This window comes from Theropithecus gelada, chromosome 18, assembly GCF_003255815.1.
Source record: "Theropithecus gelada isolate Dixy chromosome 18, Tgel_1.0, whole genome shotgun sequence".
Lineage (NCBI taxonomy): Eukaryota > Metazoa > Chordata > Mammalia > Primates > Cercopithecidae > Theropithecus > Theropithecus gelada.
Genome location: NC_037686.1, coordinates 56109488 through 56134372, shown reverse-complemented (window position 1 = coordinate 56134372; position 24885 = coordinate 56109488). Strand labels below are relative to the sequence as shown.

Genomic DNA, 24885 nt, shown 5'->3' with positions numbered 1-24885 from the left:
ATTATGACCGGTGACCTCAGAAGAATGGGAGAAAACAGAACCCCACAGGTCATGACAGAAGCAGAGACTGGAGTGATGAGGCTGGAGTGCAGTGGCGTGATCTTGGCTCACTGCAACCTCTGACTCCCTAGTTCAAGTGATTCTCCTACCTAGCCTCCCCAGTAGTTGAGATTCACAGGCACTTGCCACCATGCCCAGCTAACTTTTGTATTTTTAGTAAAGACGGGGATTCACCATGTTGGCCAGGATGGTCTTGATCTCCTGACCTTGTGATCCACCCGCCTTGGCCTCCCAAAGTGCTGGGATTACAGGCGTGAGCCACCACACCTGGCTGAGAAGTTATTTTTTAAGCAGTTCATTTTTCTTTTTTTTTCTTTTTCTTTTCTTTCTTTTTTTTTTTTTTTGATGGAGTCTCGCTGTGTCACCCATGCAAGAGTGCAGTGGCATGATCTTGGCTCACTGCAATCTCTGCTTCCTGGGTTCAAGCCATTCTCCTGCCTCAGCCTCCTGAGTAGCTGGTATTACAGGCACCTGCCACCACGCCTGGCTAGTTTTTGTATTTTTAATAGAGACGGGGTTTCACCATATTGGTCAGGCTGGTCTTGAACTCCTGACCTCAGGTGATCCGCCCACCTCTGCTTCCCAAAGTGCTGGGATTACAGCCGTGAGCCACTGCGCCCTGCCTCATTTTTCTTTTATGCAAACTATATGGACTACTTGTTTTTACTGTCTCTAGTCAGCTCATTTTATTTATGGATTAATTTCCATTTCAGGTTGGGGCCATGGTTTACTCTTCCATCTGACCTATTAGTTATCAGTATCCTCAGTTAATAGTCTCATTCTACCCACATTTTCAATAAAAAGTTTCATAGCTGGAAAGATTTGATACACACTTTTTTTTTTTTTTTCTGAAAAATTTTTTTTTTTTTTTTTTTTGGAGACAGGGTATCAGTCTGTCACCTAGGCTGCAGTGCAGTGGCGTGATCACAGCTCACTACAGCCTCCACCTCCTGGGCTCAAGTGGTCCTCGTATCTCAGCCTTCAGAGTAGATGGGACTACAGGCACACACCACCATGTCCGGCTAATATTTGTATTTTTTTGTGGAGATAGGTTTTTGCCGTGTTGTGCAGGCTGGTCTCAAACTCGTGGCCTCAAGCATTCCACCCACCTCAGCCTCCCAAAGTGCTGAGATTACAGGCATGAGCCACCACATCTGGCCGTTACATCCCTATATTAAACATTAGTATGTTCATGTTAGAATAGTGTACCTTTTGAATTTCATAAACTAGGGGAACATTTATTCTGATGATGAATGAAAGAACTTTCTTGGATGGATGAAGAGAACAACGCTGTGAAACAACCAGTAGGTGGCGAAAACTGGCAATAAAAAGCTTTTTGTTTGGTGGCCTGGGGAATGAAGACGGAAAAAAAACACAGGCGGTTCAGACTCTTGATACAATCTCCATTCCCTGCATCTTGTTTTTTTTCTCTTCCTGGTGCCACGCTACTTGTAGAATCCAACCAGGCAAAGCTGCCAAAAGGGTCATCCACTGGCTCTTACAAGTGGAAAACATCTTGGAAAGTGAAAAGTCCACTGTGCATATGTTTGTAAGGTTGTTGGAAGGTCTCAGGCACAGATCTGGGATTCAAATCCAGTTACTCCTGCTTCAGGCTGGTGTTCGCTCCCCCACCTCAGCATTGTCCAAAGACGAATAGTCAATGTCACATACTTCCTGGGAATACTTGCCTTTATGCTTTAAAATGGAATCTAATAAACATGGAATCTGAACATAGGAATGATTTCACTCTTTCAATTGAAAGAGTATCTAGAACATTCCCAGGGAATATATAACCGCTAGTCAAAGACTGCAATACAGATCCGTCTCAAGACTGATTATAGCCAAGATGCTACATAAGGAATTAGTCTGGGAAAATCCATAGAGTGAGGCTCTATGGGAGCAAAGGAAGACAAAATCAGTAAGCTTTTCTTTCTCTGGGAATAGGGGATCCGTTTCCTTCTGGCTGCCCACTTGCAGAAGTACAGTTTCTTTTGCAGGTCTGTCCTATCATTTCCTCACTCATATGCTGAGTATGAGGAGCCTGAAGCCTTTCAATTCCTCTTAGGTAATTTTGGGGCTTTAAAATACACTTTCAAGATTTCTAAACCATAATGTTGTGGAACTGGCATGAATTTATGTGAGAACATATACTCTAGGTCAATCTATACCCGGTGCCTATCCAGACCAGAACACCTCCCACGTGCCAAAAAGGGACGCTGTCCCAACCATCAGAGGGACAGGAAGGAGGATCTCTTTTCATCCCCTCTTGCCTGGATAAGAAATTTGTACCCAGGCACCCATTCCTATGTGAGAGCAGTTGGGCTGATGAGATACAATAAATGAAGAAATAAAATAAAAATACCCAAGAGAGATGGCAGTGCATATAGCATATAGTCCCAGCTATTCATGAGGCTGAGGTGGGAGAATCCTTTGAGCCCAGGAGTTCAAGTCCAGCCTGGGCAATATAGCAAGAACCATCTCTTAGAGAAAAAAAAAAAAAAAAAAAGAAAGAAAAAAACCACACACACACAAAAACTAAAGAATTTGGTGTGCTTTTTTGGTTTTTTAAAGAATGTTTTGATTTTACAGTAGGAATGAGACAAAGATGTCAGGCCAGTGGCTCACGTCTATAATCCCAGCACTTTGGGACGCCGAGGCAGGCAGATCACAAGGTCAGGAGTTCGAGACCAGCCTGGCCAGTATGGTGAAACCCCGTCTCTACTAAAAATACAAAAATTAGAAGAGCGTGGTGATGTGCATGTGTAATCCCAGCTACTCAGGAGGCTGAGGCAGAATTGCTTGAGCCCAGGAGGCAGAGGTTGCAGTGAGCTGAGATCGCACCACTGCACTCCAGCCTCGGTGATGGGACAGAGCAAGACTCTGTCTCAAAAAAAAAAAAAAAAAAAAAAAAAAAGTCAGAGCATATTTGTACACATTATAGTACTCATTTGTCATCTTTCTTGACCACAATAATTCCGTGTCCCTATATATTTGCACTCAAACCCTATTAAGTAAGCCACTGTGCTTCTAGAAAACCTTTTTCTTTCTTTTCTTGGTGCTTTATTTGTCAAAGACTCTTGGAGATAAAAATACACACGTGCAACTTGTTTGTCCTCTTGTCCTTTTTTGCTAGGGGCTATTCCTGCTGATGAATTTAAAACTGTCTGCTTGCGAGTACACACGTCTGCGAGTGTGGATGTGTAAGTGTGTATCTACGTACCTCATTTGAGAAAGTGCGGCCACCTAGGATTGGCTACCAGGCAAAGGTGGAGACCTTTAGGAGCCCACCCACCCCAGCGTTAGGACGGTGGGCCTGAAAGTTACTATGTAGAACTCCTCATCGTGTAGCACTAAAGCAGTGCAAAACGTGTTAGGGACAGAGGAAAATCATTGACTTAAACTATCGTAAAGCCCTTGCTAAACCCCTTCCCTGGCGCGCTGAGTTCTGCATGGCTTGGGCCACGGACTAAGTGTTCAGGTGGGCACGGGCGGGGATGCGCGCGCGTGTGTAGTGTGCGGACACCTAGGAAGCCACTTGAAAGTAAACACCACGCTCGGGGCTTCCCTAGACATTGCTTAAAATGTGCAGAGTCGCCTCTCTTCACGGCAGGGCAGCGCTGAGGTCCCACTGCTCGGGGCGCGGCATTGGCCTGGGTCTTCCCCAGGCGGCCGAGCGCTGGTAACACGGCGTGTGTGTGTGTGTGTGTGTGCAGGCGCGTGTACACACTCTATACACGGCTAGAAAGGGTCCAGGCGACACACACACTCCCACATACACGGCTAGAAAAGGTCCAGGCGACACACACACACACACACAGACACACACACAGACACACACTCCACACACACGGCTAGGAAGGGTCCAGGCGGTTCCCGGCGCTTTTCCAGCCCTTGTTTTCATGGCGCACCCTCCCGCCAGCAGCCCCCCTCCGCGCTCCGTCGCCCGCCCGGCCCGGCTGCGTGCGGTTCCCCGGGAGCCCCCACCCCGTCGTGGACCCCGGCGACCACCGAGTCCGCGCCCCGCCCGCCGCAGGCCTGAGCAGAAGGCCCCGCGCACACCCACCGCGCCGCGGCCGCGCGGGAGGCCTGCGCCGTCCGCGCCACCCACCGGCCGGGCCCCGCGGGCGCAGCGGAGCGGGCGGGTGGCCGGCCCGGGCGCGCCCTCCCCATCCGCGGCCCCGCGCGCCATGTGCCCCCGGCTGGACGCGCCACTCCCGGGCCGGCCGCGGCGCCTTTAACCCGGGCCAGGGAGCGGGGCGGAGGGGGCGGTCGGGTGGCTCAGAGGAGGGCTCTTTCTTTCTTCTTTTTTTGAATGAACCGTGTGACGTTACGCACAGGAAACCGGTCGGGCTGTGCAGAGAATGAAGTAAGAGGACAGGCACCCCCGCCCCGCGCCCGCCCCCTTCCTCCCGCGCCCGCCCCTCCGCGCCGTCCGCCCGCCCGCCGCGCTCCCGCCCGCCGCTCTCCGTGGCCCCGCCGCGCTGCCGCCGCCGCCGCTGCCAGCGAAGGTGCAGGGGCGCCGGGCCCTCCCCGCCCGCGGCCGTCAGCGCTCGGAGCGGGCTGCGCGGCGGGAGCTCCGGGAGGCGGCCGCCGCCAGCGCCGCCGCGCAGGAGCAGGAGGAGGAGAAAGGGTGCGCAGCCCGGAGGCGGGGTGCGCCGGTGGGGTGCAGCGGAAGAGGGGGTCCAGGGGGGAGAACTTCGTAGCAGTCATCCTTTTTAGGAAAAGAGGGAAAAAATAAAACCCTCCCCCACCACCTCCTTCTCCCCACCCCTCGCAGCACCACACACAGCGCGGGCTTCTAGCGCTCGGCACCGGCGGGCCAGGCGAGTCCTGCCTTCATTTATCCAGCAGCTTTTCGGAAAACGCATTTGCTGTTCGGAGTTTAATCAGAAGAGGATTCCTGCCCCCGTTCTCGGCTCCTTCAGCGTTCCCCCTCCCCTGTCTCTCTCCTGGGGAGGCGTGAAGCGGTCCCGTGGATAGAGATTCATGCCTGTGCCCGCGCGTGTGTGCGCGCGTGTAAATTGCCGAGAAGGGGAAAACATCACAGGACTTCTGCGAATACTGGACTGAAAATTGTAATTCATCTGCCGCCGCCGCTGCCTTTTTTTCTCGAGCTCTTGAGATCTCCGGTTGGGATTCCTGCGGATTGACATTTCTGTGAAGCAGAAGTCTGGGAATCGATCTGGAAATCCTCCTAATTTTTACTCCCTCTCCCCCTCGACTCCTGATTCATTGGGAAGTTTCAAAGCAGCTATAACCGAAGAGTGCTGAGGATTGATGGGATCGTTGCCTTATGCATTTGTGTTGGTTTTACAAAAAAGGAAACTTGACAGAGGATCATGCTGTTCTTAAAAAATACAAGTAAGTTCTCTGCACAGGAAATTGGTTTAATGTAACTTTCAATGGAAACATTTGAGATTTTTTACTTAGAGTGCATTCGAGTAAATTTAATTTCCAGGCAGTTTAATACATTCTTTTTAGCCGTGTTACTTGTAGTGTGTATGCCCTGCTTTCACTCTGTGTATACAGGGAAATGCACCTGATTTTTTACTTATTAGTTTGTTTTTTCTTTAACCTTTCAGCATCACGGAGGAAGTAGACTGATATTAACAATACTTACTAATAATAACGTGCCTCATGAAATAAAGACCCGAAAGGAATTGAAATAAAAATTTCCTGCATCTCATGCCAAGGGGGAAACACCAGAATCAAGTGTTCCGCGTGACTGAAGACACCCCCTCGTCCAAGAATGCAAAGCACATCCAATAAAATAGCTGGATTATAACTCCTCTTCTTTCTTTGGGGGCCGTGGGGTGGGAGCTGGGGCTAGAGGTGCCGTTGGCCCCTGCTGCATTTCCTCTGGGAAGGATGGCGCAAGCTGGGAGAACAGGGTACGATAACCGGGAGATAGTGATGAAGTACATCCACTATAAGCTGTCGCAGAGGGGCTACGAGTGGGATGCGGGGGATGTGGGCGCGGCGACCCCTGGGGCCGCCCCCGCACCGGGCATCTTCTCCTCCCAGCCCGGGCACACGCCCCATCCCGCCGCGTCCCGGGACCCGGTCGCCAGGACCTCGCCGCTGCCGACCCCGGCTGCCCCCGCCGCCGCCGCGGGGCCTGCGCTCAGCCCGGTGCCACCTGTGGTCCACCTGACCCTCCGCCAGGCCGGTGACGACTTCTCCCGCCGCTACCGCCGCGACTTCGCCGAGATGTCCAGCCAGCTGCACCTGACGCCCTTCACCGCGCGGGGACGCTTTGCCACGGTGGTGGAGGAGCTCTTCAGGGACGGGGTGAACTGGGGGAGGATCGTGGCCTTCTTTGAGTTCGGTGGGGTCATGTGTGTGGAGAGCGTCAACCGGGAGATGTCGCCCCTGGTGGACAACATCGCCCTGTGGATGACTGAGTACCTGAACCGGCACCTGCACACCTGGATCCAGGATAACGGAGGCTGGGTAGGTGCACTTGGTGATGTGAGTCTGGGCTGGGGCCACAGGTTCGAGGTGCGGGGGTTGGAGTGCGGGTGGGCTCCTGGGGCAAGGGGAGGCTGTGGAGCCGGCGAAATAAAATCAGGGTTGTTGCTTCCCGGCGTCCCTACCTCTTCCTCTGGATAAAGCGTTCCCTCCCCACCTGACCGATAACGCCTGCCATCTAAGTCTTTAACTTGCTTGCTAGTCGTGGAGATCCAAAGAGCTAGCGTTTGTAATCCAGTGGGATGTGGTGGTAAATGGTACCCCCTTCGGTGTTTCTCAAGCTGGAGGTCCAGGAGTCCCCAGGACCACCGTTTCCTGGCTTGAGCAGCTTGTTGGAACCAGAGGGAGGTTTCAGGGACTGCTTATGAACCAGATGCCAGGTTGGGTCTTGACAGTCTGCATCCCAAACAAGCTCCTCTGAAACAAGCCCCTTGTACACTAAAATTTGAGAACAACCTAATTCGAAGAATAGACTCCACAGAAAACCAAGGGCATCATCACTCGGTAAAATTTTCCGAAAGAGGAAAACCAATGTAAGTCTTTTTCCCTGGAAAACTTAGTTGTGTTTATAAAGAGCTAAGTTGACATTCCAAAGTCCTTGGACTGGAATCTCCAGTGTGTGCCATATTCCCAGTGGGCGTGATGAGGTGTCTTGAGGAGTATTAGGCTATGGCTTTGCTACCGTCAGTGACAGAATTTGCATCGGCTGCATTCTTTGTGTTCTATAATTTGTGTGTGATTTACCAATTTGCTAGAATGCTAGAATCTTTTGTTTTTCACAACCTAGAATCGACCTAATTTGGTGATCTCCTGAAAAAATTTGCATGTAGGTATCTATGTAAAATGTAGAAGAATTGATTCTTAGCTGTGGATTCTCATGCCCTGACTTTAGTTGAAGTGATTGATACCTGTGGCTTTGAAGAACATTTGTGAGATGATCTTTTTCTGGTACTGTGCTAGACAGAGCTTTCATCATTATACCATACAATTGGACTTTTCTGAGATTCTTTGCGGGGGGTGGTGGTGCAATTCCTAAGAGTCAAGGATTGTAATGGAGATCTATATCTCATATCTAAAATGATGAATTTATGAAAAAGTATTCTTGTCTGAAGTTGCTTTTTTTTTTGTTTTACACTTTTTGTTTTAATCTGAAGAGTTATCTTTGAAAAACAGGATGCAATTCAGTGCTTCCTCTTATAGCCTCTTGGGAGAATTACTAATGTCATTATTTTATAGGACATAACAGGAGCAAAAAGCCTAGAAATGACTGCAAGCGGATTAGATGTCAAGAAGCACACTACATGTTTTTATTACATTTTACAAAGTGTGCTCATATTAAGAGGCCAAATAGAGAAAAGGCCAAGAAAAGTAGATGATTGATGTGAACATCTGATCTTATTTGACCAAAGTTGACAAAATATTGATGCCACTGTTCGGTGTTTAAAAGTAAGATTAATTAAAATACCCCAATTTAAATTTCTAAAATTTAAATTTCTAAAATTTAAATGCTCTTCTCGAATTGTTTGTTGAGATCTCACATTATCAGATGTTTAGTAATTCTGGAAGAATTTACTAAAGGGTGAAAAGAATGTTTTTGTTAAATATTTGGTTAAGTAGGTGGTTTGATTTTTAATCACTATAACCAAAAGGGTTGGGACTTCCAGACTCCAAAAGGATCCTTTTAAACCAAAGTAAAACTGATTTAATAGTTTTGCTATTTCACATTTTTATGAAAAATTCACATTTAAAAATTTTCTTTCTAGTTGAAATAAATCCAACGTGGTAACTGGTATCTATCTATCAAGTAAGTTAATAAAAACGTGGGAAACAGAGACACATGTTTATGATAGAAATTAAGATACAACCTTGATACTTGTTGCTGAATTTCAGTGTGTTACCATCTCATGTAACTGAAGTTTCTTTTTAAGTAAAGGCTCACTTTTTTCTTTTTTTGAAACAGAGTTTTCATAGTAGACCTATCTTTGTGGTCAACAGGTATCTGAGGTTGATAAATGTAGAGGCTACATTTTATGATGCTAGACCACAAGGACACACCATAGAACATGATAAAAAAGTTTTGACAAAACTGCTTCTAGTAAAAATAAATCATGTAGAAGCACAGATGGTTGATGGTAAAATATGTAATAGCTTTCAGAACAATGCATAGATGGTGACTATATTGGAAAACAACAGAATTTAGAGAAAAAAATACATATATGCCAGGAAATGCACTCATAGGACACTTTGGAATAAAAGTGGTAGTGTTTGAGAATGATAAATGATTGGCCTATCATTTCAAATGTGCATTATTAATCTAAAAGTCATTTAAGGCATTTGGCACACAGACAGATTTTCTTCAAATTTACGCCAATTGGGGTTACATCTCTAATAATATGTTGTATTTTATAGTGTAAAGTAGTCTTAATGGTAAAGCTTCAGAAGAGAGCTAGCATATTTTCTTGACGTGTGACAATAATCTGCAGTGTCCCCAAGGCTCAGTGGATCAGACCATCTCCTGAATACTACACTGAATACTCCTGGCTTTAGACTTCAAGTCATTTCTTTTGCTTTGCTGCTGCTCCTAGAAGATCAGAACCTTGGGAGGCTGAGGCAATCTGTTTGACTTTTGTGTTCCGTAACATGGAGAAATCAGGTCCTTGGAACGATCAGCCTCTGACAGATTGTCCCAGAAGACTACAAATTAAATAAAGACTAAAGAAGTAATTGACTGTAGAGTGGAGTGTGACTTTATTCCTAAGTCTGAATAAGGCATTATGTGGCATCCAGAGAGAGGCAGGACAGAGGAAGCAGTGAGAGAGCAGCAATTCTAGAAAACGTGGATACCTTGCTGCTTCAGTGTGGCTTCTAGACAGTAGCACATGCATCCCCGGGAGCTTCTTAGAGATGCAAAAGCTCAGCTCCCACCCCAGAGCTACTGAGTCAGAATATGTGGTTTGTGTGCACATTAAAGTTAGCGATGCTGGCTACCATCCTTGGTTCCTGGTGGCATCTTTTAGGAAGAGTTGCTACCTGAGATGGATTCTGCATTGTCCCCTTCCAGTGGCCTTAAAGATCTACAGTGTTACTTGGAATACTGAATATTTCCCAGATGTCCCCTATTGTGATCTGACTTTAGGAAGACATAAACTGGGATGAAGGAAAGATAGCAAGCAGGTAGATTAACTATAAGCCCAGTCTTCTCATGAATATTTTTCGTAGTAGTTATACAATTTATATTGGCATCACTGGTCCCATTAAAAAGTAAGATAGCTTTTCTTCTTCAATTAAAGGCAAGAGAATTAACTCTTTTAATAGCTGTTAGTTATTATGTTATCCCCTCATAACATAGTTTAAATTCTGTAAATGACTTTAGTGACCTTGCAACTTCTTTAAGACAAAGAGACTCTTGCAGGCAAGGGGTTGAGTTTTGGGTAAATGATGGTGAGTGACTCTCTAAACTGAGAACTGTGGTGACGTTCGGCTTCGTGTCTTAGAAGAGAGTGAGATATGGACCACCAGAAGAATGAGATGATCTGGACAAGAGATTGTGGGAGATTCGCTTTATTCTATAGACGAGATGGTAATCCGACTTATTTTTTGGTGTTGGTGGTTTAGGAAGATAGGAACTTCTCCACAACTGGTAGAGTTCAGCTGCCTTTTGATTAGTCAGCAAGCAGTTTTTCCTTTCTCAATGCAGTCTACATCCAGCAAAACATTTGATTAACTGGGAAGCAATACCATTCTCACGCCAGTGTACAAATTACACGAAAGAGCATCATTTTTCTAGTGTCTGAGGATTGGCTGCTTATGGCCAATTTTGGCAGCAAAACGATAGGATTAAAAATAGCTTGAAGATGATCTAGTCTTAAATAATATATTTCATGATGAACTTTCCTGGGAAAGTGCATCTTTCTGCCTGCAAGAATCACATGACCCTTTCAATAATTTATTTAGTAGAAAAAAACACATTGTTTCTCGTAGAGTTTTCAGTCATGTGCTGTGGTGTAATTATTTCTGGACCTTCATAAAATTTTATAGTTAACTGAGTTCTCTTTTCTGTTTTAGGGCCTTTGTTGCTATTTAATGTCCATTGAAAACATGGCTTTCTTTTGGGCATTCTGTTACTTTCAGGTGTACTTTCTAATGAGAATGGGTTGCCCTTTTTAGTAATCTTTGATTGAACTGGTACATTTCAGATTACTTAAATGTCATCAGGCCACACAGCATACCAGGTAACAGCCATAAATTAAAAAAAAAAAAAAAAAAAAAAAAAAAAAGGCAAGCAAAATTCTTGTAGTTTTTTCTTATCTCTGTTCCCAGTCCTATTGTGCTGTTTGAAGGGATGAGAAGCCCACTCTTGAGCGAGTGTGTGGGTGCTGCATGTTAACCGTGGTGCTTCCCACCCAACATACCTCCGCACCCTTTTCTAAGGTCACTCATTATGTCTCAGCGATAGTTTAGCAAGGCAGTTTCTCAGCAGAAGTGCATTTGTGCTAGAAAACAACACTGTCTTTGTAGTGTACAAGTAGAAAGTTTTCTTTTTCCCCCAGAGATATATTGTATTTGAGATTCAAAGGTTCTGTTCAACCTTTTTAAGGTAATCTAATATCACCTTATTCAGGTATAACAGTAACTTCTCAATCTGGTCATCCTTTCTGTCAACTACATATAGGAGACTACTCAGTGAATTTACCCCACTATGAAGTTTCTCTTTCATGCCTCTTGGTTTGGCTTAAGCAACCTTAATGTTTGATGTCTAAGCAGGATTAATGATGAAAATCATCCAAGGACTGAGACAGTTATTCCACAGAAGTGATTGCCAGTCTTACATGAGTCCTGCCCTGGGTTAGGTTGGAGGCACGGGAAAAAGAGCTTTGCCTCTGCCCTGGATAAACTCACAGGCTAGTGTTGCAGGCGTCTTAATAAACTTGTAGTTACTGTACAGCCTGATAAGCGTGATCCTAGACTCAGAGACTTAGAGGGAAAAAGCAAATAACTGTAACTTATTTTGCATGTACTTCGATCTTGGTCTAAGAATGTTATTTCTGACTATATGACTGTCCATGTGTGCATTAGGCCTAATTTAAATAGGGCCAAATGTAGATACTTTTAGAAATACTGTATAACATAGACATATGCTTAAGAGAACTGAAAGGCAGGGGGAGTTCCCTTGTTAAATATTAACCCACTAAGCACTATTTATGCATACTGAGAAGACTTAATAAACACCAGTCTACAATTTCTAAAGCATTTCATTAATTCTTTTTAAGTAAAAGACAATCAAGGCTCTGATTAGAGTGACTGGAACAGGGTAATTTGAAGAACTATCTTTCTTAAATAACTCTTGTATGCCAAAAAATATAAGTAGGTTTTGAACCAGAATAGGGGCTGTTCCTTTGAGGAGGGGAAAAACAAGCTTCTGTTTTCCTTTGGTTTGAGGTTATACTACTGTTCTATTTGTCTAGACGCTTCTATGATGCTAGTTACAGAAATTCACAGTCCGTTGTAACACTGGCATTTGCCTTCGGACTTTTTGGGCTTGTGGTCCTGTTCATTTAAATGGAGACTGTAAAACTTTCAAAATGCCAACAAAGCTGTTTTCACCTAAAAACATATTTTTATAGATTGTCACTTGTTGTTCCGATATATGCCCAATTCTATATATTCCATAGCATTATTTCTCTGCCCTCCATTTGCCAGACAAAAGATACACCCATCTGTCCTTTGGTGTGAATAAGGAATGATTATTCCTCTCTCTTCCAAACCATGGGACTTTCTTATAGGCGCCACCACCCCCGTGACCATCCCCTACCTGCCTTATCATTCCACTGGAGAGGGACCTCTCAGGTGTTAGCTCCTTGTTAACTTCCAATTAGTGAAGGGTAGGATTTACCTGAAGAAAACCATAATGCGCTTAGATACTAGTGAAAAGGAGCAGAAGTGGGGAGTCTAATCAAAGTGAGAGGATAACCCTCACCCCAAACTTGCTGCAGGCAGCTGGGCAGATCAAAATTCTGTGACCAGATACTGTCCTTTACCTCCAGAGATTATAAACTTTAACCTGTGCAGAGAAAAGATAGTATCTGCTGGCAAAATTTGTACTTGCTTTGATTCCTCTAGTGCAAGATTATAGTGGGGTTATACGTGAGCCTTCAATAAATGTTTGACTAACTAAACTAAAATAGCTTAGGGTAAGGACTACTTCCCCAAATGCCCTTTTAAATATGTGAGAAAGGGAATCTCCCTGACATACTGGTATGACCATTCGTAGCAATATACTGAGAGTGACTTGGGTGATTTTCTCGGGCGATCAACCACATTCCATGAGCAGGTTAACTATGGAGACACCTGCCCTTGAGCATCGTGTTTGGGCCACATGCGTCAATGGGGAAATTTGTGTTTCCATTCTGCTTCTTGTTTTGCCTCCACAACTTCAGGGATAGAACCGTATTCCATTTTTAGTTAATAATCAGCTCTCTGGGGCTTCCATGTAATGAGTCAGAAACTTATGACTGACTCCACTCTGCCCTTTATCATGTCTCCCAAAAACAACCCGAGAACCCACTGCGTCAAGTGAAGCTTTAATTTTTCAGGGGAGGTTTTTTCCATTGAGACCAATACATCGTTTCTTGTGACAGATCCAGTTACTATATTTCTTTATTTTTAACTGTCGAAAAGACAGTTAAGCTGCAACAGAATATGGTGAGTTTACCAATTTTAATACTTGAAGCACCAAACAAAGGATCAGTGTTGCAGGCTGTCTTTTCTTGACTTTTTCCAGCTCTCCTTAGCAGATAACTAGGATGATTTTTTTTTCTGCTTTACAACATGATGAATGCTATATCTCTATATTAACTCTGAAATTGAATTGCAGCCAAATATTCCTCTCAGCTGCATTAGAATTTTCTAAGAGAACATAAGACACATACTTAGTCCTCTTAGTTCAATGCTATATCTCAGATATACTGATATCTGATTTACAATTAAAATAGGGATAAAATTAAGTACAAATTATTTCATCAGCTTTAAATGTAGATTTATCTTTTTGGAAAAAAAAAAAAAGCGAGTCCATAAAGGATGGCAGCACTGGCATTTTTGGATGTAAAATTTCAGGTCTATCTCCTAGCCATTTCCTTTATGGATTCCTGCCAGCATCTTTAAGCACACACATACATACACACGCTGAAGACACACAGAGAAGTTTTGAGGTATTTTATAACAAAATTATAAGAACAGGGAGACAAAGCCACTTACTAAACATTAAAGTGATAGTATAAGAAGAAAATGATTTGAAGAAGTCCTAATTGAGGGAAATGAGCAGTTGTCCACAAAACTTAACCCTGGGTTCCCAGGAACTAGGGTAGCGATGGTCATGGAGAGGGTTTTCAGGATGTGGTTATGTAGGAAAACATGCACACTAACTTTTTTCATTGAAAAAACACTTATTGAGACCCTACTCCAAGCAGCGCTCTATGCTAGGTGATTTAGTGAAGCGCAAAAATGTCTAAGATAACTTTTGCCTTCAAGGAACTTACCAATCAGTAGGGGACCAAGACAAGGATGCAAATCACTGTAATCCTGGACAATGTGTGGTAGACAGAGAGGCCCAACCCAGCTACAGTGGTATCTAAAGAGTTTCATGCCGGAGATTATTTTGAGACAAGTTTTAGCGAACAGGCTGGTGATATGGGGAGAGTGTCTTCCGGGTAGTGGGAACTGGAGGTGTCAAAGCAGGCATGAATGTGTGAGGTGTGTTTGGGGAATTGTGGAGACTCTGATTTGACTGGGACATGGTGAACTCTCCTTAGATAACTCCATAGTCTTGAGAACTTACCACTGCATACTAAGCTGTGAAACTTGTACATACAGCCCTCCCTATCTTTGGGTTCCACATCCATGGATTCAACCAACTGTGGATCAAAAATATATGGGGTAGGGCAGGCACAGTGGCTTAGGCCTTTAATCCCAGCAATTTGGGAGGCCAAGGTGGGTGGATCACTTGAGGTCAGGAGTTCAAGTCCAGCCTGGCCAACATGGTGAAACCCCACCTTTACTAAAAATAAAAAAAATCAGCCAGGTATGGTGGTGGGTGCCTGTAATCCCAGCTACTTGGGAGGCTGAGGCAGGATGATTGCTTGAACCTGGGAGGCAGAGGTTGCAGTGAGCCGAGATCTTGCCACTGTACTCCAGCCTGGGGGACAGAGCAAGACTCTGTCTCAATAAATAAATAAATAAATAAATAAATAAATAAATAAATAAAGTATGTAGGAGGATGTGCATATGGAAGTACTACTCATTTAATATCAGGGACTTGAGCATCTTCAGATTTTGGTATCCAATGGGGGTTCCCAGAGCCAATCCCCTGAGGTTACCGAGGGATGGCTGTGTTTAACTGTACCAGCAATGTTGAAAGGATGTTGCAAAGGTTCTGAGACAAGGCAGGATGTGTGGGTTTGAGGAAGATTGACAGTGACTGAAGCTGGATGGGGAGACCAGGTGCGAAGTCTGAAGCACCTGGAATGGAAAGGACAGGACAGATGTGGGCATACTGCAGGTGTAGAATCAAAGGACAGATAGCAGGTTGAATGTGAGGAATAATGGAGGGAAAGAATCAGGACTCAAGTGCCATCCTGGCTGGCTCAAAAAATGATACGGTCTTCCAGAGAGAAAGGAAAGATGACAACAGTTACTGCTTTGTGGGGTACGTGTGATGAATTTCATTTTGGACATTCCCAGTAGGATATCCAAGTGGAAATGCCCAGTAAGGCTTAGACATAAGGATCTGGCGCTCAAGAGAAAGTGAGGCTGAACCATAATATGTCTTTCCCTCGAATCATGTAGGTTTCTCTTTTGCCTTCTTTCGTTGCCCAAAGTGGTCCTAACTGCTACTGCTGATGCTGTCTTCGTTTGCAACTGCTGTTTGCACCCCACCTTTTCCCAAAGGTAATCGGTAGACTTGCACTTGCATGGATTGGGTTAAGGTGGTTAACTTGAAGCTTTACTGGTCAAAGCTTGGCTTCCCACTACCAGTTTGCCAACTTAATGAATCCTTCAACTTTAATCAAATTAGTATTGTTCCAAATGTTATAATAGTATCCTCTATGTGTGACTCTAGGTCTTACAAAATCAAGGTGTCCTTTCTCACTGGGACTTCCTTATTGATAAAATATTTCTTCTATTAAATTCAACCTGGCACCAGGCATGGTAGGATAGGCACACACAATGATTGTTTATTGAATGAAGGAATAAAATGATTATGTTAGAGGCATTTTGAGCAATTCATCCTAAGCAGCTAATTTTCTCCTACTTCTTTTATTATAGTGTGTGTTTGTGTGTGTGTCTGCAATGTCCCATCCTACAGGTTCATTAATATTTAAGAGAAATGAAGGCCGGGCGCGGTGGCTCAAGCCTGTAATCCCAGCACTTTGGGAGGCCGAGGCGGGTGGATCACAAGGTCAGGCGATCGAGACTATCCTGGCTAACATGGTGAAACCCCGTCTCTACTGAAAATACAAAAAAATAGCCGGGCGTGGTGGCAGGCTCCTGTAGTCCCAGCTACTTGGGAGGCTGAGGCGGGAGAATGGCGGGAACCCAGGAGGCGGAGCTTGCAGTGAGCCGAGATCAGGCCACTGCACTCCAGCCTGGGAGACACAGCGAGACTCCGTCTCAAAAGAAAAAAAAAAAAGAAATGAAAGAAGAAAAATACCTATTAAGTGTTTTGATTTCATCCTTTTCATTGAATTGAAAAAGTATATCATTTATTCCTAAAGAGAAATCTGGATTTTGCTTTATATGAAACATTTGACATGTATTGGTCCTTAAGGCTAATATAGATACCAGCCTGTTGGTTGTCACATTCTATCTGTTTATACAAAGGTTGTAGACACACAGTCTATGTACATATGCCTAGTTGCTCTCATTCCTTTTGTTTCATATCTCAAGCCTAACCCAGACTGAAAAGGTTTTGAAGGCTGAGATTATTCATCACCCCATCATTAGAGAAAGCAGGGCTGGCCCAAGGTTCTCACAGTGGGAGCAAGGTGGATTTTAACTATGGTCAGTGTTGTAGCTCAAATACAAAAAGAAGTGCAGCATAAAAGTCACAAGGATAAATGGTCCCCTCGTTCTTCTCTCATAAAAACAAGCAGCCAGTTGAAGGTGGAAGTCAGTACAGTTCAGCATTCCCAGAGGCGAGAGAACCTAAGATTTCATTTCTAAAGACACTGCTCAACAAGAAGACCGCCTGGGATGTCTCACATAAAACGACTGGCCTGGCAGCTTTTGGCTAAGTTCTCTATTCTGGTTCAAGCCAGCATCACAGCCTATCTGTGGTTTTAACAACTGATGGAATTTGTATTTTGAGAACCCTCATCCCTTGGCATGAAGCAAACTCAAAGCATTGTTGCTCATCAGTTGTCATCTGTTTGAGAAAGATTTTGATTTGTTTACTTGTAGTGAAGCTTGACCATACTTCTCCAGGGGCTTTTAAAAAAGATGAATGTGTCAGCTTGTAGATTTGTCCCCATGAATGAAACCACAAGCAAATTCCCTTCTCTCTTCCAGCCTCCCTTCCTCCCTCTTGTTTCTTCAGTGGCCATCTGCGCATTATGTTCCCACTGCCAGGCCCTCTTCAAGCGGCTTATCTATGAGTGAATTCAGAAACTTCAAATTATAAAGGACACCCAGATAATTGGCCTGTTCTCCAAAGTATCTGTCCCCTGTGCTGCTGCCAGATTCCTTCTTAATGAATACATCCAGTGACAGTGGGATTCTTGAGCTTGTCCGTATCTGTGAGAAAATGAGCTCCCCTGCTTTGTAACAGCTTGTGGCTCAGGGAAAAAAAATGACAGCCATTGCACAAGTTTCCTTTGAATGTAGTTTTCTTTCCCATAAATGATACTTTGAGAATACAGTTAAGGGGTTATTAGTTTTCTATTTCATGCTTGGCCTGTGTGTGAGAATAACACAAGCTGTCACTGCAAATCAGTAGCTAAAAATGCTTTGTCTGGTTAATGTGAACATTTAATATTTGGCTCAATTAAAAGTTAACCGATGAAAGTACATGTCATTGGAATTTGAAAATACCTTTTGTACGGAATACTTAAAGGGCATGACCCGTGACTAAGCCGGTGCTTTTAAAATATGGAGGATATGGGGAGATTTAATATGAGTTGGGATACTTGACTCTTCTTTAAAACCTCTCTACCTGTTTGGCTTGACAGGACATTGATAGAGTGGGCTCACTGTGATGGCGAAGGATCCGCTTGCATCTCTGTGTTTTTAAGTGGGTAATTGTGTTTTTGCACCTAGTCACATGATTAAAGCAGACAGAACAAGAGATCAGTTATTCATTTGTACCATACTTTAAAAAAAATCGAGCCAGGGCCTGGAGAAGTGGGAAGTGAGAGCAAGAGGGGGATGGCTGATAGTCTGGGGCAGGGGTCTCCAATCTTTTGGCTTCCCTGGGCCACATTGGAAGAAGAAGAAGAATTGTCTTGGGTCACACCTAAAATACACTAATGCGAATGATAGCTGATGAACTAAAAAAAAAAAAAAAAAAAAAAAAAAAAAAATACAGACACACACACACAAAATCATAATATTTTAAGAAAGTTTACAAATTTGTGTTGGGCTGTATTCAAAGCCATCTGCCCGCCATGGGTTGGACGAGCTTGGTCTGGGGGAGTGAAGACTGTTCAACAGCAGCCGCAGGAGAGCATGTTTAAAGCTATGAGAAGAGCTGCAGCAACAGTGCGGGCATTTATTGGAGTCGAGGAAGTCTTCCCAGGAAGGGGACTGAAGCCTGAAGCATGAGCAGGAATCAATGTAGTGAAGTGGGTGGGAGGAACCAAGTATGGCCCCAGGCAGAACTTCGGGAACAAAGGCCAGAGGCAAGCGGCCACAGGGTGGACTGCAGGAACTGAAGAGTTTTCGGCCTGGCTGGAGTGGAGAGTGCAAGTGGATGGGTCAGAAAGATGATGCTAGAGGTGGCCCACCCTGGAAGAGCTTGTTTCAGATATATCACTCTGACTCCACTCCAGACCGTTAATGAGACGGGGGAGAAATCAGTGACCAGATAGGAGGCTCTTTCAACAAACAGGCAAGAGATCAAGTGCCTGACCTAGAGGAATGGTAGTGGGAACAGCAAGAAATTGCTAGCTTTGCGCAATGATTAGGACTAGAGTGGAGAGATTTTTTGGAAGAGGTAACGATCGACTGAGTGCTTCAGAACGTGGCTCATTTCTTCCTCAGCTTTGCTGGTCTTTCTGTATAATTTGAGAAGAATGTGGTCATTGTTCTGGTTATATACAAATGCTTTTTTCTGTGTTTTGTTTGTTTGTTTGTTGTTTATTTGTTTGTTTTTGGAGATGAGGTCTTACTGTGTTGCCCAGGCTGGAGTGCAGTGGCACTATATTGGCTCACTGCTGCCTCGAACTCCTGGGCTCAAGTGATCCTCCCACCTCAGTGTCCTGAGTAGCCGGGACTACCGGTGCATGCCACCACACCTGGATAATGTTTGTCTTATCTTTTGTTGAGATAGGATCTCACTTTCTTGCCCAGGCTGCTCACAAACTCCTGGCTTCAAGCAATCCTCCTGCCTCAGCCTCCCAAAGTACTGAGATTACAGGCATGAGTCACCTCACCTGACCTTATACAAATATGTATTTTTTCTTATTTCACTTTAAAAAATATTGTCTGGTTAAAAACTCTATTTTTGTTAGAATTCATCGTGTAATAAATCTTTATTAACTATCAGTTAATTAAAGTATATTTGAGGAAATAATTCAATTATGAAAGGCAGTTTTCGTAGAATTTTTTTCCAGGTGGAAAAAAAATGACAGTGGTATCTTGCCTTTATGTAGGATTTTAAAGTTTCCAAAAAAAAAAAAAAATTCCGTATCTGTTGGCCCATTTGATCTTCACAACAACCCTAAGCAAGGCAGGTGTTGTATTCCAACTTCTCCCTACTTTCCTCCCCCCACATACTGTTAGTTATTTGCTTATTCCCATGTAAAGAAGAAAGTTTGGCCAACAAAGGTGTGTAAGAGCCAATAAGCAAAGGAGGAGCTGATACTCATTCCCTGGCTTGGGAATCCAGTAAATATTTCTTTATCCTGTGCTGCTTCTCTGGATATGTGTTCATAAGGACACAAGATTGCTTAGTAGAGACTGAAATATATTGCATTTTGAACACTAGTATAATCTACTGCTTTCTGTCTCAAAAATATTCAGGGAAATTGGAATGCAATCTTTTGTTTCTAGTTACTTTCCCTCCTTTGATTCAGCCTTTGCAGCGTTTCTCATGCTTGCAGCAGAGGGGGATCTAGCTGCTTCCATTTGGTGCCTACACATCAGCTCAAGACCCTGTGACGATGTGCTTGTGAGCCAGGCAGGCTTGGACATGAGCTGATGTCGGACTGATGTAGTAGGACTACAGTGTAGTAGTCCTGATGTGTAGTAGGACTGATGTGCAAGGTCTGTAACACTTGAAGAGACAGCCCGGTAAAACAACCCCTTTCAACAGGGGCCAATTGGAATTAGATGAACACGTGTGATTGTTTTTGCTTGTTGACACCTGACTAGCAGTGGTGTTACATTGGCATGCTGTTTGCTGCCTTTATTTCTTTGAATCCCCCAGAGTCCTTATTTACTATTTTCAAAGGTTGTAATTAGCTTTAATCAGAAGTGCCCATAGGCATAGGCCTGTAAATGTTGTTCTTCCATCTTTCTTTTTTCTTTTCCCAAGAAAATGCCACATTGGACCATCAGGAAAAATAACTAATGGGTACTAGGCTTGATACCTGGGTGGATGAAATCATCTGTACAATAAAACCCAACAAGTTTACCTATGTAACAAACCTGTACAGGTACCCCTGAACTTAAAATAAAAGTTTAAAAAAATTAAAAAAGGATATAAAACACAAAAATAAAAAGAACAAACACTAATAAATATGAAAAAGCCCTTCAGAGTCTTTAAATTTGCTCATAGAGCACTGACTGAGACACTGTCTCCTTTAGTAACTAAATAAAATTTAAAAAATAAAATTGGGTTCCTCTTTTTAGGTGACCAAAAATATTTGGTACATGTTTCTTGAATGTTAAAAATGGTGGAGCCGGCCGGACGCGGTGGCTCAAGCCTGTAATCCCCAGCACTTTGGGAGGCCGAGACGGGCGGATCACGAGGTCAGGAGATCGAGACCATCCTGGCTAACACGGTGAAACCCCGTCTCTACTAAAAAATACAAAAAACTAGCCGGGCGAGGTGGCGGGCGCCTGTAGTCCCAGCTACTCGGGAGGCTGAGGCAGGAGAATGGCGTGAACCCGGGAGGCGGAACTTGCAGTGAGCTGAGATCCAGCCACTGCACTCCAGCCTGGGTGACAGAGCGAGACTCCGCCTCAAAAAAAAAAAAAAAATGGTGGCGCCTCCATCAGTAGGGTTTCCACAGTGGTAAAGGGCATGCTACTGCAAGTTCATTCCATCAACAAATATTTATAAAGAGCCTACTCTGTGCCAATCATTGTTCTAGGGGCTGGAGCTATAACAGAAAACATGACAGGTAAGAACTCTCCTCTCTCTTGGGAATCCCACATTGTGAGGAAGTCAGAAGAGTAAACAACTTAAAAATTAACAATATAACATAAGGGCCACAAAGTAAAGAAAACAGGCCAATGCAAGGTAAGGGTGCTGATGCGATAATATTAACTTCCTCCTGGGTCTTGAGATTTTTCTAGCAGTACTACAGTTTACACAGAGGAGATTTAATGGGTTTTTCTTCATTAATAGTTGAAAACAGTGTTGTACCTTAAAAATAATAGAGGTATTAGTATAATATAGGTCTTACATCAGTTTAAAATGAGTTACCACGAACAATATAAACTTAAAGAGACTTTTTTTGGCTAAAATGTTTAGAGCAATCTTTTCCTTACCTACTCATCCTCATTTTCCCCATTTTCATTTATCACAACATTGGTCCTTGGCCTCAGTCACTGAAAGTCAGGAGGAAGGAAGGAAATGAATATTTATTGAACCCCGATATGTGCCAGACCCTGGATTTAACACTTTTAGGGATAGGAGATTATTTAACCTCAGTAACCTCTTCCTGAGGGCAGGAAGTGGATTTATAGATGCGGAAACAGAGGTTCTGCAAAGTCAAGTGACGTTGCCTGGTAAGAGGCAAAACCAGCATCCTTTATTTAGGCAATCCAAGTGATGTTCATGTCCTCCGGAACTTAAATTTTTAAAACAAAAATTTAAACAGAAACATATTACAAACGAACAACTTTATGCGTGTGACTTTTTGGGTTCTTTAGGAAGCCAGTTACTCATCTTTAGTTTAATAACTAGAAGGTGAACTCTTTCCTACAACATGGAATTTTAAGTTCTTTCGTAGTTAAAAAGTAAATGAAACAACTCTTTTTTCTGTCTCCCTTTCGACTCCTAGAGTCTGTTTAAATAGCCTTTGAAAAATAAGTACTAATCATTGCTTCCTACCAAGACCAGACACCTGATTCAGAAGCTGTCACCGGGGTCAGAGCGTGCGTTGGAAAAACAAACCCACAGTGCCTTCCTGGTTCCAGAGAAATGATCTCACTGTCAAATTGTAACCTGCCTAATACCTTCATAAAAAGGTGGGGAAAGTCTGCGGTTTTACCTCTGGTATGATCCTTATCCCTTCACTCTTTTTATTTTAGGCATGACCTTAGTGTTTTTTTTCTTCTAGAGTCCGGCGGCGGAATGACATGTCACTCAGGTTTACAAGATGAGGATGTATCTGTTTTTATATTCAGCTGTAAATTTTATTCTGCTTAAAAACAAACCCACCTTCAGCAGCCAGGGCAGATCAAGGGAGAGTTATTTCCATCCCCCTCAGTTCAATTTGGATACATTTGGCCCAGAACAGCATAGTGTTTCCATAATAACATTTGAACAGGATGCCCTTGTGTTATTTGCAGGGCTAAGGGAGTTTCAGCATGGGCCAGGAAACTATTTTCTTAAAAGAAACTTGAACGCGAAATTCTGACAAGATAGGAAACTCTTACTGCATCCTTGCTAAACCTCTACCCCCCGCCCCCCGCTTTCTCATTTATTTATATGTTTCTTGTGTTATGAAACACACACAGGTTGAGTATTTAACTCACTCTAAATTCATGTGCAGAATAAGTCACTCTTCAGAAGGACAAAAATAATGTTTTAAGTGGTTTGTTTAATAAAGCACATATTAAAAAATTTCAATTCAGCATCTTCCCTGGGCACAATATGTTATGACTTTTTAGAGTAGAACTTCATGGTATTTCATAAGGAAGCCAAAAAGGAAGGGAAATGATTATTCGGGCAGAGGGACAATAGTGACCTTTCATTAAGCAAGACAGAGTTCACCACCAGACTCCCCAAACCCCGGGCTCTGTGTTAGTTGAACTGAACAAGCCACCAACTATTTCCTCTCTCTCTTTCTCTCTCTTTTTCTTTGAGACGGAGTTTCACTCTTGTTGCCCAGGCTGGAGTGCAGTGGTGCAGTCCAGGCTCACTGCAACCTCCGCCTCCCGGGTTCAAGCGATTCTCCTGCCTCGGCCTCCTGAGTAGCTGGGATTACAGGCGCCCGCCACCACACCGGCTAATATTTTTGTATTTTTTTTTTTAGTAGAGACTGGATTTCATCATGTTGGCCAGGCTGGCCTCGAACTCCTGACCTCAGATGATCTACCCGCCTCGGCCTCCCCCGCAAAGTGCTGAGATTACAGGCGTGAGCCACCGCACCTGGCCTCCTCTCTTTTATAGACCAGACTGCTTTAAAAATACTGGTCCAATATCACCTAAAATGTTTCATTTATAAGCCATAACCCAACATTGTAATATTTAAAAGACTGCTTTATGTAGTTTTTACGTATCCTTAAGATCCTAATGAATTCAGATAATCAGTATTTTTGTTACTTTAACAGCTTTACATGTGGCCTCTTAGTTCTAGAGTTTGATCTCAGGAGAAGGGAAGAGCAGATTTGGACTCTGTGCCCTGGACAGGCGCACTGGTTTCCCGTGTGAAAAGGACAAAGCCCCGCCCCTTCTGGAGCTCAGTTCTCTTTGGGATTATTCATAACGTTCTCCCAGAAGCTTGGAGTGCCTGTTTGTCACCAGTATTGTAATTCGTGAGTAAAAGATCCTTATGACTGCAAAATACATTAGCACCTTCAGAGATTATTGTTTCTTGATGATGGTGTGAATCACAACTAGGAACTAGGATGTCATTTCAGCGCCTTCTGTGCAGAGGGATGTCACGAAGTTCATATGCTAAAGTTTGTACCCATTGCTCGTAAGAGCTCAGCCACCCTTCTCAACCAGTTCATGTAAAAATACATCCGTATAAATATGCATATGTATGTATGTATGTGGTGTGTGTGTGAGTTAAAATATACGTACAATTTACCATTTCAACCAATTTTAAATGTATAGTTCAGTGTCCTTCGGCACATTTACTTGGTTACATAGACCATTGTTATGTAAGCTATGACTGCCATCTGTTTCCAGCACTTGTTCATCATTCCAAATGGAAACTCTACCCATTAAACTATTAACTCCCTATTTCTTTTTCACCCCAGTCCTGGGTAGCCACTATTCTATTTTCTGTCTCTATAAATTTGACTCTTCGAGGAAGAATTTGCTTCTTCCCATAAGTGGAATCAGACAATATTTGTCCTTTTGTGTCTAGCTTGTTTTATTTAACATATTTTCAGAGTTCATCCATGTCGTGGCATGCGTCAGAATTTCATTCCTTTTTAAGGCTGAATAATATTCCATACCATTCGCTTTTTTAAAAGTCAATTTTCTCACAAAATTGGTTATCATTTACCACCCCGCCGCCCCCGCCAGCCAATAGAAACAGCAAATATATTAAATTAGAATTGACCTGACAGAGGAGGTAATGGAAGCCTGTAAATTATTCAAAGGATTATTTTAGAGTCTGACAGCAAGGAAGAAGACAAAAATGCTTTTAAAACCAGCTCAGGAGTTTCTGAGGCTCTTCTGTGTGGGGCAGTCACAAAGATCGCTATGGCTCCTGGAGTTCTCACTGGATCGTAGCACAGGATGATCTTAGTGATTCCTAATGATGCCACTGAGTCATCAAGACAGAGTTATTTTCTGTAGGGAGAGTCAAAGAGTTCAGGGAAAGTGGGTAGTAAGTTGCAGAAATATCTCTGTTCCAAATGGTTAAAATTTTTTAAAAGTTTAGGCTTCAGTCATCTGAAAAATTTACTTATGTGAAATGATTCAGTCCAGACTGTAGTGAAAGAGAGGAAGCCCAGAAATATCAAAGTTATATATATATATATATATATATATATATATATATATATAGAGAG

General features: G+C 43.5%; 1 protein-coding gene across 2 annotated transcripts in view; it reads left to right on the top strand.

Annotated features, from left to right (window-relative positions):
• The first annotated feature begins 4555 nt into the window (after positions 1–4555).
• BCL2 (BCL2, apoptosis regulator) overlaps positions 4556–24885 on the top strand; it is a 198834-nt gene continuing 178504 nt past the window's right edge. The window contains exons 1-2 of one of the 2 annotated variants that reach the window (XM_025365455.1): positions 4556–5421; positions 5643–6513. In XM_025365455.1, the coding sequence (XP_025221240.1) occupies positions 5929–6513 (585 nt within the window). In that variant the 5' untranslated portion in view covers positions 4556–5421; positions 5643–5928. Of the gene's footprint in view, positions 5422–5642; positions 6688–24885 lie in introns of those variants that run through there. The other variant, XM_025365454.1, reaches the window with a different exon arrangement.